The following is a 16,955-nucleotide window of genomic DNA, read 5'->3' as shown; positions in this document are numbered from 1 at the left end:
ACCACACGAGAAAGGTTAGAGACCGACAGGGAACATCATTTCCAGGTCGTGACCTTTGGCGATATCAATAGGGCATGTTTGATTTAGTCTTCTTTAGTGGCTTTGTGCATCTGCTTTAAACGCTCTTAAAGTGGATTAGAAATGAACACACTTGACGCTAATTGCTTGGTGAAAATCCTCCTTGATACAAGTCCATTCGTCCTCTAAATCCACAGCTACAATGGCCAAAATTAACATGGATAACAGATCAAGTAGCTGAAAACATTTGGAATATATTAAATGATAAAGCACCCTCCAAAATGCCATTTATGATATCGAGAAAAACATAATTGTACAACATTTTCTTTGTTCATAATAATAACTTATTTTGATTCTTGTAAAACCAAATGATTTGAAATGCAGCACACAAGTCATCCTAACGTTTTATGATGCTATGTTTTGCTTGACATCTCCTCTTCACTTTGTAATAAAAAAAAGGCAAGGATGCTCTTCAAAGATTCATCCTCAGTGTCCACCGAAGACAGCAAAACGAACTATTCCTTAAAGACCCGCCTGATGGATGCAGCTGAAGAGGCTAATAGAAACATATCGACAAGAAAACGTTGTGCTTATCTCACTCCTGCTGTACGGCCGCAGCCAACAGTCCCAAAAGCAGATGGGAGACACTTTAGGGACTGAAGAGGGGGGAGAAAGATGTGCGGTAACAAATGAACAGTTTTATAGCTTTATTGCTGCTAATTCACAGGGCATTAATACTCTTGGGAAAAGGGCAGCGGGCCAGTCTCCAGATGCAGCGCTGATCAATGGGACGCTCTGAAAATGATTAACTTTCACAAAGCAGGTGTCTGAAATTTACTCATCTTAGTTTTCTTTACAATGTAGTCATCCCGAGTGGAGCTTGAGCAGAACAACAAAGAAAATCGTCAATGCAGCTATTTCTCAATCTTTATTGTCACAGTTAATTTACTCATTAATATATAATTGGGTTTTCTGGCGGAGCATCATGTAAGTGGCAAAAGGTTATGGGTTCGACGCCCAGTGAACACAAATGCTGATGTTTGAATGCATTCTAAATCGCTTTGGATTAATGTGTCAAAATTGTACATTAAAGAGTTTGTTCATTTAAAAAGGTTGCCCTCATGCCATAAAAACCCCTCAATGGCTTTCCTTGTTCAGATATTATTACCAAATAAAAATGGTGTTTCGGGACACCAGGAATATACAGAATCACCTTTTCAAACATATTCAATTCTATTATAAACAAAAACTTTTTAACAAGTCTGTGTTTTGGTTTAAAGAAGAATGAAAGCTGGGTGGTTTGGAGCGACATGGGGGTTAATGTGACGACACATTTTGATCTTCTGGCCAAACTGTTGCTTCAAGGACCCAATTTGTTAGCAATAAAAAGCATTTTGATACTTGTGGTACAGACAGAAGGCAAAAGACAATTAGGTAAATGTAAAAAAAATGTTAAGACGTGATATTATCTATTGTTGATTGATTTGATGGGAGGGCCTGAACATTTTAAGCGATTCATCATGTCACCCAAAAGCGAATGATGATTTCAGATGCCAAGGACGGTGGATGTTACAATTACCCAAAAAAATTGCCCACAAATAAAGATGAGTCATCTACAATACAAAATGTGTCTTAAAACTAGGGATGGGTATCATTTTAATTTTATCGAGTCCGAATTTGCTTATCGATTCCGATCCTTATCGATTCCCAGTTACGATTCCACAGTTGAAGTAAAACATTTAGATATCAACCTGTATGGTCATTTAGCCTGCTTAGTGACTGGTTTTGCGTATATATACTCATGTGTTACAGCCTAAAGCAAACAGTACAAGAGCAGATTGTGTACTGGACAGTCCAGTGGACACTTTCCCTCCGTCTCAGTCTGTTTGTTAATTAAAATGTACATGCGTGTTTGGGATGGTGGCATTACTCATCCGTGACATCACCCAATTGATCATGATGTAGGACTCAATCTCAGCGGAGAAACCTGTGATGTAGGAGTCAGCAGGTTATCAGCAGGAGGCCTGCACCTTGTCTTTATCGAGGTGAAGGTGTTGCTTCGGGGCAGAGAATGAATGCTTTAACTCAAAGGGGAAAATTCGCCTGGCGGTTAATATCGTTTTCCTACAATCTCCGGTTCCCAGTGGAACCATCGCGAGGCACGTGAAAAGCATGACTTGTATGCCATGAATAAACCCATCGTGTTGTCAAACTTTCGAAAATGTGATAGGGTAATAAACTCATGACTATTTCAACATGTGCTGCTAATATACGTAGCGTTAACTGCTACTTTTGGCAGCCGTTAAAGTCTTGTGAAATTCTGGACTCATTGTGGAATGGGCTTTTAACGTTGACTCGGTTAGTGACCCTTATTATGAGAAAGACTTGGGATCGGACAGTACGACGAAGTCTGAGGTCTCTGAAGGGAAAGCAGGCAGTATTGCGGTATTATTGCTGAACTCTGATAGCGGCTTCTCAGCACCGGCTTGGCCTTTATTGACCCATTACTCAGTGGCCCTATCACTGGACAGTAACGGCCCGGTCAATGAATGAGGAAATGGTGAACATTCTGCAGCGAAACTACGGTTTTATTTCACATTGATGAGAACTGAAATATAGTTTGGCAAGCATTTGTGTTTTACAGTCACAGATACAACTTACCCCTACATTTCTGTTAATTTTGTTACCTTTATCTGCGATCCCTCAAAAGACATAACAGGACATGTTATAAAGAAATGAAATGACCCAGACTGGAACCTGCATCGCCTGCTTGAACTCTGCAGCGTAATGCACCACAGCACTGACAACTGCAAGGCCACTGGTGTTTAAAAACCAACAAAGTATTTTATTTGTGTATAACTATAAACTTCACACATGCAACAATATGCAAAATTATGAACATGACATATAGACTCAATAGGAAATTGCACAATTTGTGTTTCTGATATTTCTAATGACTTTGTTCTAACCTGAGTTTAACTATCACATCCTCAACACCAGTGCTTTTAAAACTGACCTCCAGGGGGCCTTCAGAATGTTTGAAGGGGTCCCAAGAACCAAACACAGCAAAAGTTGAAAAATTCTACTGAAGTTTTTTGCAGTTTCATTTTTACAAACAATATGTTGTCTATAATATCACACTTACTATTACTACCATTGTTTGAAAACCCCTTCTCTACACTACAAATAAAGCGAAAAAATCCACTGTACTAAGTTTTGGCAATTCAAGACTTCCTGAAACAATACACCCAAGCAGACAGCATGAAGTACATCATCTAATCACCTCCTACAATCTGTGACAAAGTGTGCATCATTAAAATGCTAAGGGGCTGATTTAAGGATGTTGGTTCAATTCTCACTATGTAAATGACAAAAACTCCACCAGTCTGTCCTTCTCTAGAACGCCACCTCTCAGCACTAACATTACAGCTGTCATCTTCCACTGCATGGGATCGCTCGCAATTTACCACGGTCCGTGGGATCTAGTTACCCTTACCCGCGAGGACACATTCAGTGGCGGAGAGTGGGGGAGGTTCCGAGACAAAGCCCAATGAGTAACATTCAAAAGAGGGAAACTGGACCCTGGCGGGCTGCGATATCAGAGTGTTGTGTTGAAATAATTAGCCTGCTTAACGCGCCATCTGGGCCCTCCTTCTCTGGCAGCCGACGGGTACCAGATGCCACCTGGCTAATTTTGCCGCAGCGGTAGCGTCGGAACTGACAAACTCCACTGCGGGTGCTACGTTGCCTCTCGGCTGGGCCCTAAATACTGCAGTGAAACTCTGAATCTCCCCCTGAAGCCGCGGAGACGGCACATTATGTTTGGAGCACTTCATTATCCGAGAGCTTAGACACACTAAACAGCACCACAGGAAGTGGACGGCCACTGTCAACAATGCCATTATCTTTAAAGTGCATTAAACTTCAACAAACCCGTTGTCAATTGTAAATCCTTCGTATGGGAATTCTTGTTCTTGCGCAAATTAGCATCTTAAAAGTAATGACTCAATAAAAAAATTTCAGTAAAACAACTTGACTTAGTTTCGCTGTACACTGGCAAGACAGCTAAAGTTTGGTACATCCAAAGTGCTCTCACTTTTCCACAAGATGTGAATTACGCAAACAAATCCACCGGCACACGAACGTCCTCGGTTATCAAGGAAAAACAGGTTGCCTGTAATGCGACCATTCCGGGTATTTTAGCACCAACAATGACAACGGCCAGAAATATTTGTTCGACTGCAACCGGCCTGCTTGGTAACTTGATAAGGGTCTGAATTTACTTGATGAGGTAAAAAGTTCCTGAGCTCAGCAGCCTAAGCTGACGGTCCCCAGAGAGGCGCTGAGAAACCGTATCTGCCCTGTAGGAGCTTCCCCTTTGGTAAGCACTTCTTATCGGGAGGCCATCACGACTGGCCGATAGCACTGGGTAATATCCAGTAACAGCAGTCTTATGTGAGATCCAATACGTGGATCAATCCTGGGGCCAGAGAGCTCTCATTATCCTCCGGAGGATTTCTTATCCTCGTCGTCCGGGCACAAAACATCACAGCAGGATTTTACGAAATAACACAGAAGCAAACCTTTTGGTTTGTGAGAATAAGAATATTACTGTTTACGAGTTGCTAACTATTTAAAGGACGCTACAAAAACACAATTGCGATCTTTTGAATATCAAAATGCTTCTAGATGGCATTGAGATTAAATGGAGACATACTGTATTTGACACTTTCTTTCTTAAGACCCCAGCAATATCATGTGTGTCTCAATAGATCTCTTAATTTTTACAAAACATAACTCAAAAGATTTTAATATAAACTCCTTCTTTCAATTAGTTTATTTATACTCTCCACCATCATTTTACAGCTCTATACACTTACCGTATATCAATAAATTATTTATAGTTTTGTCTATTTAATTCTTACTGAAACATTTGGGTCATCGTTGATACAAAAATTTTACTTTTCATTCTAATGAGTTATGAAAGCTCGACCACTGAGCATGACCATTCTCCTCTGGGTAAAAACATCAGGTCTCATGCATGTTTGCCTTAGGACCTAATAGTAGTTCGGAGAGTAAACTCATAATGCGAAATTTGGGTGGGTGGCTTTAAAATGCAGAGGTGCGAGAAACGTGTGTGAGCATGCGTGCATGTTTGAACCATGGTAGCAAGACACAAGAGATGGAGAAAAAAAACAAGAAAACAGAGATATGAGAAAGAGAGACCGGTAGGGAGAGAAGTGGGATTCAGAAACTCCTCTGGGATCCCAGTTTTGCTGGTGCACATTTTCCCATGTGACCAAAGAAATGAATAACGACCAATTGTCATTCTTACACTCGTTTCCACGGCAGCGACTTATTCTAATTCGTGCTGAACAAGCGGTAAAAACAAATAATCCATAATGAAGGCATAATTTACAAAACATGCACGACTGGACAACAAGTAGTCAAGTGAGATTTCACACAAGGAAAAAATTATGACTAAATATTCTACTTTTTAATAATTTTAAGAAGTTATACAGTATGATAATAACCGGTTTGCTTAATAAAAATGTGAATTAAACTTCATGCCATTGTACTGCAAATTTAATTGTCTTTTTACATAAAGCCTGTCAGTTTCATTTCATAACAATAATGTACTTTAGATTATTTATTATTATGACAGAAAGGATTTTTGATAACCGTGAATTTAAATACATCTGAAATCATAGCAGTCAAAGCACTCAGAGTCATCACATTCAGTGGCCTTGGATGTAACCGTTCATTCTGTTATGAAATCCCTTAAATAATTTTTCTTTAAGATTCTGATGAACAACATACTTTCCAAAATTTTTTGTGAACGTAAAAACATTCAAATCAAGCAACAAACACACAGACGCAAAGCACCTTCATAAAGCTCTTAGCAAAAGTTTGTCCTCTGCAGTTCAGGAGAGTCATTATCCGGGACAGAGGAATCAGCATGCGCCGCACACTTATCCCATCAATTACAGTTTTAAAAGCCATCTCCCACGTCTACAAAGAAAATTGTACAAACACCAAACTAAAGTCCAGCTGGGCAGCTGCACTCCGGTAAAACCCGTTTGTGTCTCTTACCTCCCAAGAGAAACTGACGTCTGGGGGGAAGGTCAGGACCTTTCGGCGAGCAAACGGTCGTAGATCTCTTTGGCTCCCGACCATTGCAGGCCACTGAGCCGGGAGAAGATAAATCAGAGGGTCGGGACACAGGAGCAGAGATGAGCTCCGTGCAGGGGCAAGAGAGGAGTGCCTGAGCCGGGCCGGGCGGACGGCTTCTACTGCGTCTCCCGGAATGAAAGCAATCCCTGGGACAGAATGGGTAATGAGATCTCGGCTCCTGAGATTTTAGCTTTCTTAATCATGTTCATAATTAATTCAAGAACATTGATAATTTCATTACATTCTTTTTGTCTTATCAATAAATGATGTGCCTGCACTTTTGGTCTTGTGTACGGGTGAGGGAGAGAGAGAGAGACGGAGAGAGAGCGAGATGCTGAGAGTAATACAGTACTACCGGCAAGCCGAGATGAATACGATACAAACAGCAAAGTGGTAATTATAATCTTTGACCAGGCCACCGGCAGCACAATATGAAGTCAAGCAGGCACTAATAATTAATAAGGCCTTATGTCGAGTGTGTGTTTGATTACAGGAGGCGTGTTCTCTGCGTGCCCACGCGTCTGCCGTGCGGCCGCAATTAAAAATGATTCGGTCTGACTTTTCACAGTTTGGGGTTTTGCGTTTATGAACGCAGTTACAATCAATTTTCAATTGATGGGTTCGACAGATCACATCCTTGACTTCAAGATCCTGATGCCCTCATGAATTAAAATATAAAAGATCCAGAAAACAAAATTGCTCAGTGGTTGCTCTTTCATAGCTCACGAGATTTCATGAAGTATCAACTTGGTCTCAGATGTTTTTTCTAAAATTACTTTGGAGGAATAAAAAAAGAAGCAAATAAGAAGCTTGTTAAAAACAATTGTAGATGAATGTATATTGGTTAAAATGATCTTTATTTAGATCAATTTGATGAGAAATGTTTGAGTTCATATTGAGATCTTCAATAATATTGACTTGTGATTACGACATGACAAATCTGTGCTTAGTTTGAGATAGTGTTGACATCTCTTCGGATTTGATTTGAGCAAAAGTTTCCATTTATCTTCCATTTAATCTCACTGATGCCTGGTAGAAATAAATGAGACTTAACAGAGATCTCATTAGCGGTTTTTCTTACAGGGAGGAAGTGATGTAAAAAGAAAGAGATAATAATAAAGAACGCTCTGGTTAAGCAAAAGTTAATGGGGTTTTATTCATATTTAATGGATCACTGCGACAAATTTCACGAGACATGTACCTGTTTTACACATGAGATTATGTTATTCTAAAAATACAACTACATCATGAAGTGATATTTTATAATTTAGTTTTGTCTACATGAAAAGGGCGTTTGAACAATGAAACTTAAAAACAGTTGAAAATGAGAGAAAGAGTCTGAGACAGAAGGCTCGAGTACAGTAATTTGACGGATGAGACTGACCCCGTTTATTGGGCAGTGAATGATAAGTCTCAGTGGGGGGTTAATCTGATAACAAGAATGGCAGAAATATCTCGTAAGGAACTAAGCGCAATCACTCAGAGTCTGGTCAGTGCTCGGACCGGACACCATGATTGATACTGTACATACACCCCATCCGTCCCTCAACAGGACCCAAACCCTAAACATTTACTACAGCACTGTAACACAACATTACACCATTAAACACCAACGAAATAACTGATCAAATTATTCCAAAGCGCAACATGCGGGTGGACATAAAATAGTTGAGATGGAAATGTATTTATAGTCTTATTTACACGTGTCCCCTAAGATATACCTGCTTGCGAGCCGTAATAAAACCGGAGGCAAAAAGTACTAAATTTATCGAGGTCATTTCGCAACAACTTGATATAAGGTGACCATACAAAGTTTTTTTGCATTTCACCCAGCATCACATTCTTTTTGTATGTGATGTGTGCCAGTATCATCTTTGCCGTGACGTTAACGTCAGCCCTACCCACGATGCCTTCTTAGGGGCCAGTGGATGATATTTCCATAATAATCCACCTTTGGTTCCCAGGGGCCCCTAGAGAGAGAATAGTGGAAGAAGGGTGTCTCTCAAGATGAGCGGAGCCTCATCTGCACCATGAAGGGGAGGGGGGTGTAGAACGAGAGTGTCGAGTGGCTGATCCAGCCTGTAGGCAATGCAATAAAAACACTGCACGCTGCACCGCGACGCATGGCCCACCACTAAAACAGCACCCGCGGAGGCATATAGAAATGAGAGAAAGAGAGAGAGGGAGGAAGTGGGTGGTGGTACAGCTAGAGAGCAGACTTTGATACTAATAATTGGAGTGGCATCCCTTCTCTCTCTCCATTATGAAGTGCATGTATTTATATTGCATTTGGCCCGTGGCAGAGCAACCAGACTCGAATTAGGGGCCGCTCTGCACGATTTTTGATATTATATATCATTTGTATCCTACCAAATTTTATGTATTCATCTCAATTTTAAAATCAATAGATTTGGATTTGTTAATAACATAAAGGAGGCATAAAATGGTGTTTCATGCATTCTGACTGATTTACAATTTTAAAGACGCAGCTTCTCATTCTTAACATGGTCAACGAGTTGGACGTATGACATACTATTTCTGTGCTTGATACACTCCCCCAGCACTCCAACTTGTTTCAGAAAGTGTTTTATAAGTCTGGATGCCCATCCCTTGCGTAACAGGGATCCTATTCCTTTTATTGGGTAGTTCTAGCGGAAAAGCAGTAAGTGAAACTAAGTCATATCTGTGTTTTGTTGGCAATCGGCGCGTTCGTTCATTTTGTAAACACAAACTTATAGTAAATCAATAGTTATGCAGGGATATTGCGAAAAATGTCGGAAAGCTATTGTGTTCTAGTGATTGAGGAGGTCGTATTATTTCCCGGAAATAGTCGTACAGCTGTATCTATTGTTTATAAATGTGATCATACCAAATACTCTTTGAAGATACGAAGTATGCAATGCTACTCTATAGGTACTCAAGATTAATATGAGATTGGCAGAAACTGCCTGTGTTATGGCAGCTTTAATTACTTTTTAATTATTAAAATCTATTTTTTAAACAAACACTATAAACTGTTGTTGTGTTACATTTTGTGTTTAGTTAAGGACAACATACAAAACACAAACTGAACACATTTCTGTGTTATTTATGGGACAACACATTTTGTGTTAGTTTGAACTCAACTTGTGTTGTTCGTTTCATTTATGTCACGCAAAATCATCACAAAATGTAATACTTTTTATTGGTTAGATGTTCGCAAAACCCAGTGACAAACAAAATGATGACTAATAAAAATCTCTTTTGTGAAAAGCATTATAGAAATACATTTGAATTACAACTAAATAAACACGACTGAACTTATCTCAGTAGCACTTACTACAAAAACATTTTTTTTATCAAACAATGTTTGCACTTTCTGAGGAATCATCTACGAGTGGCTCACTTATAACTGTCTCAAGTATAGGAGGAAATATTCCAACGTCTGAAAAATCACACACATCACCTTTATTGCACGACCCCTACAGGCCTTTTGTCTTCTTTGCGCGCCTTCTAACAGTTATTACCCAGCTGCCGTGAGCTTCAATCCACGAAACGTAAAGGACCGGATACCATTCCGACTTTTAAAGGGCAGGGTTGTGAAAGGGCAACGAGCGCGCGGCTGCGTGGTGGAGGGGGCATCTGGAGCTCTGTGGAGTTGCTCGACTGCAGAGAGAGAACTGGGGCTTAGGAAAGACCCCCATGGACAACGGGGGCCCCTCATCTCCATGACATGCTCTCTCACACCGCGGCGATCGCGGTCAGGGGCCTCGCTAATCAATACACGAAGTCTGCGGGAGGGCGGAGGAAAATGTCTTAATATGCTTAAGATGTGCTCATATCGCTCCGTTTAGCCAGCGAGGCAAAAGCCATGACACTGGTGTGTGCGTGAGGGGGATCAGGTGGGCGGGAGAAAGTGAGCGAGAGAGAGAGAGGACAGGCTAATTAATGTAAGCATTTGTCAGTGATTAAGCTTTAAACAGTAAAGGTCAGCCGAACAGCGGAGCAAGGCCCGTCCCACCACCCTGCTCTTAGGGCAGTCTAAACCTTTCCTGGCTAAATGGTAAATATGCCATTTCACAATGGGGGAGCATGGGACACATGTAGGCCCGACACACGGGTCATTGGCTCTCCACCCTCCATTACCCGGCCAAGGCAAATGTGCCGATCTGTGTCATTTAGGGGATGATAAATAAGGTCTCCAACGAGATCAATAGACGCTTGAGTCCTCAACCAACTGTGATTAATTGACTGTCACCAATTAATGAGGGAAAGATTACAAACCATTGTCTGAAGCATATGTGGGCAAAATACGATCTTTAGAGCATGGGAGGGGGAGAAGAACTGAATATAATTTGAACCACATCTGTACATTTTATATAGAATAGGTGAATATTCGCTCATGCTCAGCTGAACATGTAAAAAGTGGTTGAAAGTACAGTATGTATTTGTTAAGATGCGAGTTGTTTTTGGCATGTTGCTTTTTTTGGTTGCAAGGATGTTTTGGAGGGGGGTGTCAATCTACTGGACTGAGTAAAAGCCTCATCTCGTCAATGAAAGTCTATGGGATTTATCTGGTCGGTTTTATCATTTGCCAGGCAGTACAATGAACACAATTATATTTATGCATTTGGCAGACGGTTTTATCTGAAGCATTCAAGGCATCGTTTTTTATCAGTACCGTATGTGAATGAAACCCACAAAGTTACTTCGGGTTAGGTTTGTGTTTACATGGCTAATTTTAAGTATAAGAATATTAATAGTGATTGGAATTCTTTGCTTATCAAATACCATTTATGATGCAAGATATACATTTCCAATGGGCCACTGAATTGAAATCTAAAGCCAAACATTACAAATTACTTAAATTGTTAAAACATTAGTTTATTTAAAAATGAAAAGTCTATCATCATTTACCAACCCTCAAGCTGTTCCAAACCTGTATACATACTGTATACAGCTATTTATAAAAACAAATTTTTTACCAAACAGTTCTGTGGCATTATTGACTTCCATTGTCAAAACTACTACGAAAGTCAATGGTGACCCAGAACTGTCTGGTTTCCTTAATTTTTCCAAATATCTTCTTTTGTGTTCAATAAAACTAAAACTTGTATACTTGCAACAACTTGAGGGTGAGTACACGATGACAGAATTTCATTTTTATGGGCGAACTATCCCTTGAAATATGTGTTCCTGTAGCTCAGTTGGTAGAGCATTGTGCTAGGTTGTGGATTTGATGCATACTATACATACAAGGAAGATACACACTAAAAATTATGCCTTGAATGCACTGTAAGTTGCTTTGGATAAGTGTCTACCAAATGTGCAAACTTCATATTGAAAATCTTGAAGAATATATCTTAACTAAAACAATCTATTCTGTTTTCTAAAATTAGAAGACATGCTTTTTATAGATTCATGTGATGATGAGGTGATTCTGTACACCGTGTGAATCATTTCACATGGGACTTTATGATGATATGGACGTGGCTCGTTGGCACAGCCCTAGTTTCACTTACGAATACAGTCAGCAAGGAATTTTGTGTGTGCATTGTGTACGCTGATCCCCCTTACAGGAGACAAAAGGAATGTGGGGGCGTTGAAAATAAGAAAACGTGGCACATTTATATCATAACTGTATGTAAAAGCACACTCTGCAGTATTTTCCCTGCTCAAAATCACCACAAAATGCAGATGTTGTGTCTAATTTTGAGTCTTGGGCCGAAGGCTAGAAGTCTACAGGTAGACTATTCATAGTCTAGACAAAGTCGAGTCTCCGTGGGGTGCGTTGACATGAAAGACTTGCAACAAATGACAGTAATGTAGTCCCAGCACCAATAGTCTGCTTGATGCAATCAATGTACAACAATGTTTTGCATCAGTTCGATGCTAATGAAGTTATGTCACAAGCACCCGGCCGCTGGCTCTGCCATATGGGATAATAAACCCATCATTTGGCAATGACCAATGAATTATGAGATCTAATAAAAAATAATAAAAAACAAACCGTTTACATTATCGTGATAAAATTATTGAAACAAACGGAAGATCTAAAACCGAAAGGAGAGGAAGGACAGGCGCAGAAGAGGAAGGACTGATGTAAGATGTTTTTTAACAGCTTGGCAGAATGAATATTGGCACGTCAAGAAAAAAATCTGAAATCTTAATCTGACAAGTATTCATAGTGCACTGCAATTAAAACTCTTAATATCATCAAAATAATAAAATAATAAATGAAAAAACCTGCCTTATAATAACTAACCACAGTAATAATAACTGTACTATTTAAACAAGAGGAACTGTTAGCCACGAACCACCTCAATGAAGGAACTTTTGTTTCTATTGTTTGATTGAGTAGTTACTTCACTTGTACCCTAATAAAACCGTGTTGATACGGGGTTTTAACTACTTAATTCACAGTTACAACTAACACGTTCTCACCTTGACTTGTTTTCGTGAGATTTACCGATATAAAGTGAAGTTTATTGAAATGAACAGCCGTCTTCGACCTCACCTGCGCAACGCTGAGGGCTCGATCGACCGTTGCCATCAAGGTCCCGCGAGAATACAAGACAGCTTTGAAACCACTCTCGCGGTTCTTTGATGTCATACGCCGATTGGTTTGCGCGGTTCCGCAGAAGGTCGACTTTCGCACTCTGCGCTTGCCGTAGTCGCGTGCTATTGTTTCTGCCGGAGGGAGTTTTGTATCGTGGAGTTTCACATCTGATGCCTTTATTTATTTTACAGCTAAAACATGTATCAGCCATTTCAAAACGTGACTCTTTCTCTGACTCTGCCGATCTCCTGCCAGATATGCCTAGGAAAGGTAACGAACTTTAATTTTAAAATGCGCATGTTGCATCTCAGACTTGATCTCAACTGTGTGTTTGGTCGTTTTATGATCGATGTAAGCTTGCAAGAGGCTGTATATGCTTATTAAAGTTAATATGAGAAAGTTAGCTTTTAAGATGAAGATCTCACTCATAACTACCATATTAGTGTAAACACAACGTAACTAAGGGCTTACGTTAAGTTAACCATTTTGAAATATTTGACTTTCTGCTTTATGATCAGCATTACCCTGACATAAACCTTATGTAATAAACCGCTATGGTTTATTAGCTGTTTAGCATTAAAACCACTTTCAGAATTCCTATATGTTATATATGTTTCAGTCGTATTCCCATAGGATTTAATGGTCTTCCTTTGGTTCTGCCAGGCAACATCCCAATAGAAACAAACACCAAGTAGAGTCCATTATTATAGTTTTCATTTAAATCAATACAACTCCCATTGTAACCAATAAATATTTTTCCACTCTTCAATGTATTATAATAATATCATGATAACATTGCATTTACCTGTTGCTTTGCTCTATTGCATCAAAGGTGCGTCAGCCGGTCATTTGTTGCAACAACCACGTGTTCTGCAACAAGTGCATTCAAGTTTGGCTGGAGAAGAACAGCCAGTGTCCGACCTGTAGAGTGGCCATCACAGCGGAAAACCCCTGCAGAGAAATCATTGGTAATAAAACATCACTTGTACATTTTAACATTTGTGTAAATGGAATAAATGTCTCTCTTCGTGTGTGTGTGTGTGTGCGCTTACAGGAGCCACAGCTGACAGTGAGTCCAGCGAGAGCCACTCTGTAAAGAGACGCCTCAGAAGGTCTCGAGGAGAGCTGCTTTTTCGAGAATACGAGGTACTTGGAAATGGTTCTATAAAAGCAGTTTTCTTTGAAGTGCTTATGTAAACCAAAGGTTGGGCAAATCGAATGCCTTTTCATTGAGTAGTCTTTAGTTTTGCCACAGCTCATAAAAACATGTTCAGAATAGCATATCACCAGAGTATGTATACTGTGCAAGGTAGACAAATGTTTTGTATACACAGAACACTCATGTGACCTACAGCACTTGGCTATGTAGTATACAAGCAAAACATGCGAAGAAACGCTGTATTTCTAGAGAGCAATTTATTGGACAAAACTTTGTATATTGCCATGTGAACAAGTTCTCAGTATTTTGGCCAATTTCTCTAGAAGAGCAAGACCGAGCTAACAAACATCTGAAAATATTGTCCAGTTTCTGCAGTACACTGGAATATAGATGACCTCAACCAAAAGTTAAGAAACTCAAAAGCTGAATCAAGTTTGAAATGATTCAACTCATGTCTGTATAAAAGTCACCAGCTACGCTTTGAAAGTCAGTAAGATGTCTTAGCGGAGGTTATGAATCATGTGTCCGACAGGATGAAATCGAAACCCTTCTGAAAGAGAACGAGGAGTTGAAAAGCAAAACCTTGAGTCTTGAGATGCAACTCAAGACCGCTTTGGAACCGACCTCCATCCTAGTTTCTCAGACTGAAACCAGCGGCACTGTTGACCCGAGTGTCCTTGAAGAGTCGGCCAATAAGCTTAGAGCTGCTAATGACCTCTACAGGAATGTCAACCAGGATCTCGACAGACTAAAAGAGGTACGATTGTGGGTCCTTTTTTAAATGATACCAGGAATTAACTTGAAAAAACTCCTCTTGCATAAATGCAGATTAAATATAATTTTGCATGGGTTTGCTTTTTTACTTAATATAAATATTTGTGTGTAATTTTAACAAAATATGCATTTGTCTTATATCACTAGCTTAATTAAGTTGTGCAATGTAAATACACTCGTTTACTCTCTTCGTATTTAATGACTTTATGGATGGATAAATAGATAAACATTGAAACTTTGATTTTTGAGGAGGAATGTGTATTCCCAGAGTTTCTCTGTGCAGTATATAAAGTTTCCCCCACCCCAGAAAGTGTGGGAAATAGTGTTATTTGTGCTCTCTGCACAACACAGACTTCACCAGCTCCCTGAAAATAAAAGAAAACAGTTCTGAAAGCAACCTGCTTCTTTCCCCCAGGCTAACAAGACTCTACGGTCACAGAATTTTGACCTAATCCAAGAAAATATGCGTTTGAAAGCCGAAGTGGACAGCAGATCTCCACAAAAGTAAGTACTTTGCATGTGATGCACTACGTAAGATTTCGAGGTGCTCAGTATCTTCCTCTTCATAGTATGTACAGATGCATGTTTTAAGGGGCTTGTTTGTGTTTTCCATTGAGATTCGGCAGGTATACTGTTGCAGCCCTGGAAGCTAAAATCCATCAGTATGAGCGGGACATTGCCCAGCTGAGGAGAGCTCTAGAGCGCAGCGATAAATACATCGAAGAACTCGAAGCCCAAAACCAGAGGGACGAACCTCAGTCTGAAGAGGCCGTGCACTCGAGCACTGTGTCTGGGGGAACACAAGATGGAGGAGTTGAAAGAATTACCCTAATGCGGAGGAGCTTGAGTCAAATGGAGGAGACTTCTGTTTGTACAGATCTGGACCAAGAGCTTACACAGCTCCCCAACAACCACGCGCACCTCCTGACAACATCCGATGTATGCCAAAGCGTGGATTTTTTAGAAGGGCCCTTGACTCCTCAGAAGGATGTTACAGTTCCCTCTACGCCTTCCTCGGCTCTCAGATCTCTGAGCTTAAAGAGTCCTGGGGTTTGCAGTGACAGGAAGTTGGATCTCAAGCCTCTCACGTACCTGAGAAGACTCAGCTTTGACGATTGTCAGAGCTCAACCAGCTCTGTCAACCAAGACCCAAGAACCTTCCAAGTGAGCACAGGTGCTTCCTACAGTCAGAAACCCTCTGTGAACTCGGACAAAGAGGCCTCCTGTATGGGCTGGATGGACAGCAGGCCTGAGCTTCCACAGCTGGATGAAAACGGAGAGAAATTCAAGCGGCCTGAAAGCACATCTTCGGAGGAGGACCCGGCGGGAAACAGCGAAGCTTCCATGGATGCGGCATATCTGGACAAGATCTCTGAGTTGGACTCTATGATGGCTGATGGTGAGAGCTCCAGCGGTCAAGTCTCTCACCTTCCCATAGCTTCCTCTTCATCGCGTTCACCAGCCTTTGATGCCACACAAATACCAGAGCTGGATTTCTGTAGCAACCTCTTGGCTGATCCCGGAACGGCAAGAGAGAACCAGGCCACATCAGCGACGCAGGAGAACACCCATGATGCCGTTAACACTTCTGAGGAAAAAGTTTCATTTGTTGATCTTGCAGTGGAACATCCCGGGCAGTCCACCAAACGCAAGTGTCCCACAGGATCGGACATCTCCAGCCCCTCCAAACTTTCAAAACTAAAGTAGAAGCAAAAATATTGCAGATATTTTCTTGAGCACCGTTGTTCTCTCTGGACTTTCTTACAGATTTACCTTGTTGTTCATTATTATGACAGCAGTCCAAACATCCGTATCCTCAGGAAGGTGCGAATATCAAACATTCATTCTTATGAATTGAGTTAGATCTTTGTCCAAAGTAATGTGGCATTGAAGAGATTCACTTAATTGTATTTGAACTGTAAAAACAATAAATTCAATCTAAGCAACCAGTTTGAAATGAGATGTTTTTAGAAATGTATGCTAAATGCTTTTTTAAGTCAGGTGTTGACATTCACACGGTCATAATTTTAAAAATAATTTCATGTTTTTGTCCCAACAATAATCACAGTGTTTTTTAATTTTATCCACTAAACAAATCCATTTAATATCCACCCTGTGAACAGTCTATTAAAGAATGAATTAATCCTAGTTATTAACCCTTATTAACACTTCATTAGCTCCAACTAGAAACCGTTAGACATTGAAAAATGCATACAGTGCTCAGTTTAGTGAAATATATATGATAGTTAAAGTTGTGTAATAACTCACAACGTGACATCACTGCGATAAACA

The 16,955-nt window shown here is 40.3% G+C and overlaps 1 protein-coding gene across 1 annotated transcript; it reads left to right on the top strand.

The window, feature by feature from the left end:
* Positions 1-12,771: 12,771 nt before the first annotated feature.
* On the top strand, positions 12,772-16,611 carry obi1 (ORC ubiquitin ligase 1). The gene is made up of 6 exons (XM_079459824.1): positions 12,772-13,000; positions 13,563-13,698; positions 13,785-13,876; positions 14,422-14,646; positions 15,079-15,167; positions 15,281-16,611. The coding sequence occupies exons 1-6, from the start codon at positions 12,929-12,931 to the stop codon at positions 16,368-16,370; spliced, it is 1,704 nt and encodes a 567-aa protein (XP_079315950.1). The 5' UTR covers positions 12,772-12,928; the 3' UTR covers positions 16,371-16,611.
* The last annotated feature ends 344 nt before the right edge of the window (positions 16,612-16,955 follow it).

The sequence above is a fragment of the Barbatula barbatula genome (assembly GCF_947034865.1).
Source record: "Barbatula barbatula genome assembly, chromosome: 7".
Classification (NCBI taxonomy): Eukaryota; Metazoa; Chordata; class Actinopteri; order Cypriniformes; family Nemacheilidae; genus Barbatula; species Barbatula barbatula.
This window is presented reverse-complemented; position numbering and strand designations above follow the sequence as displayed.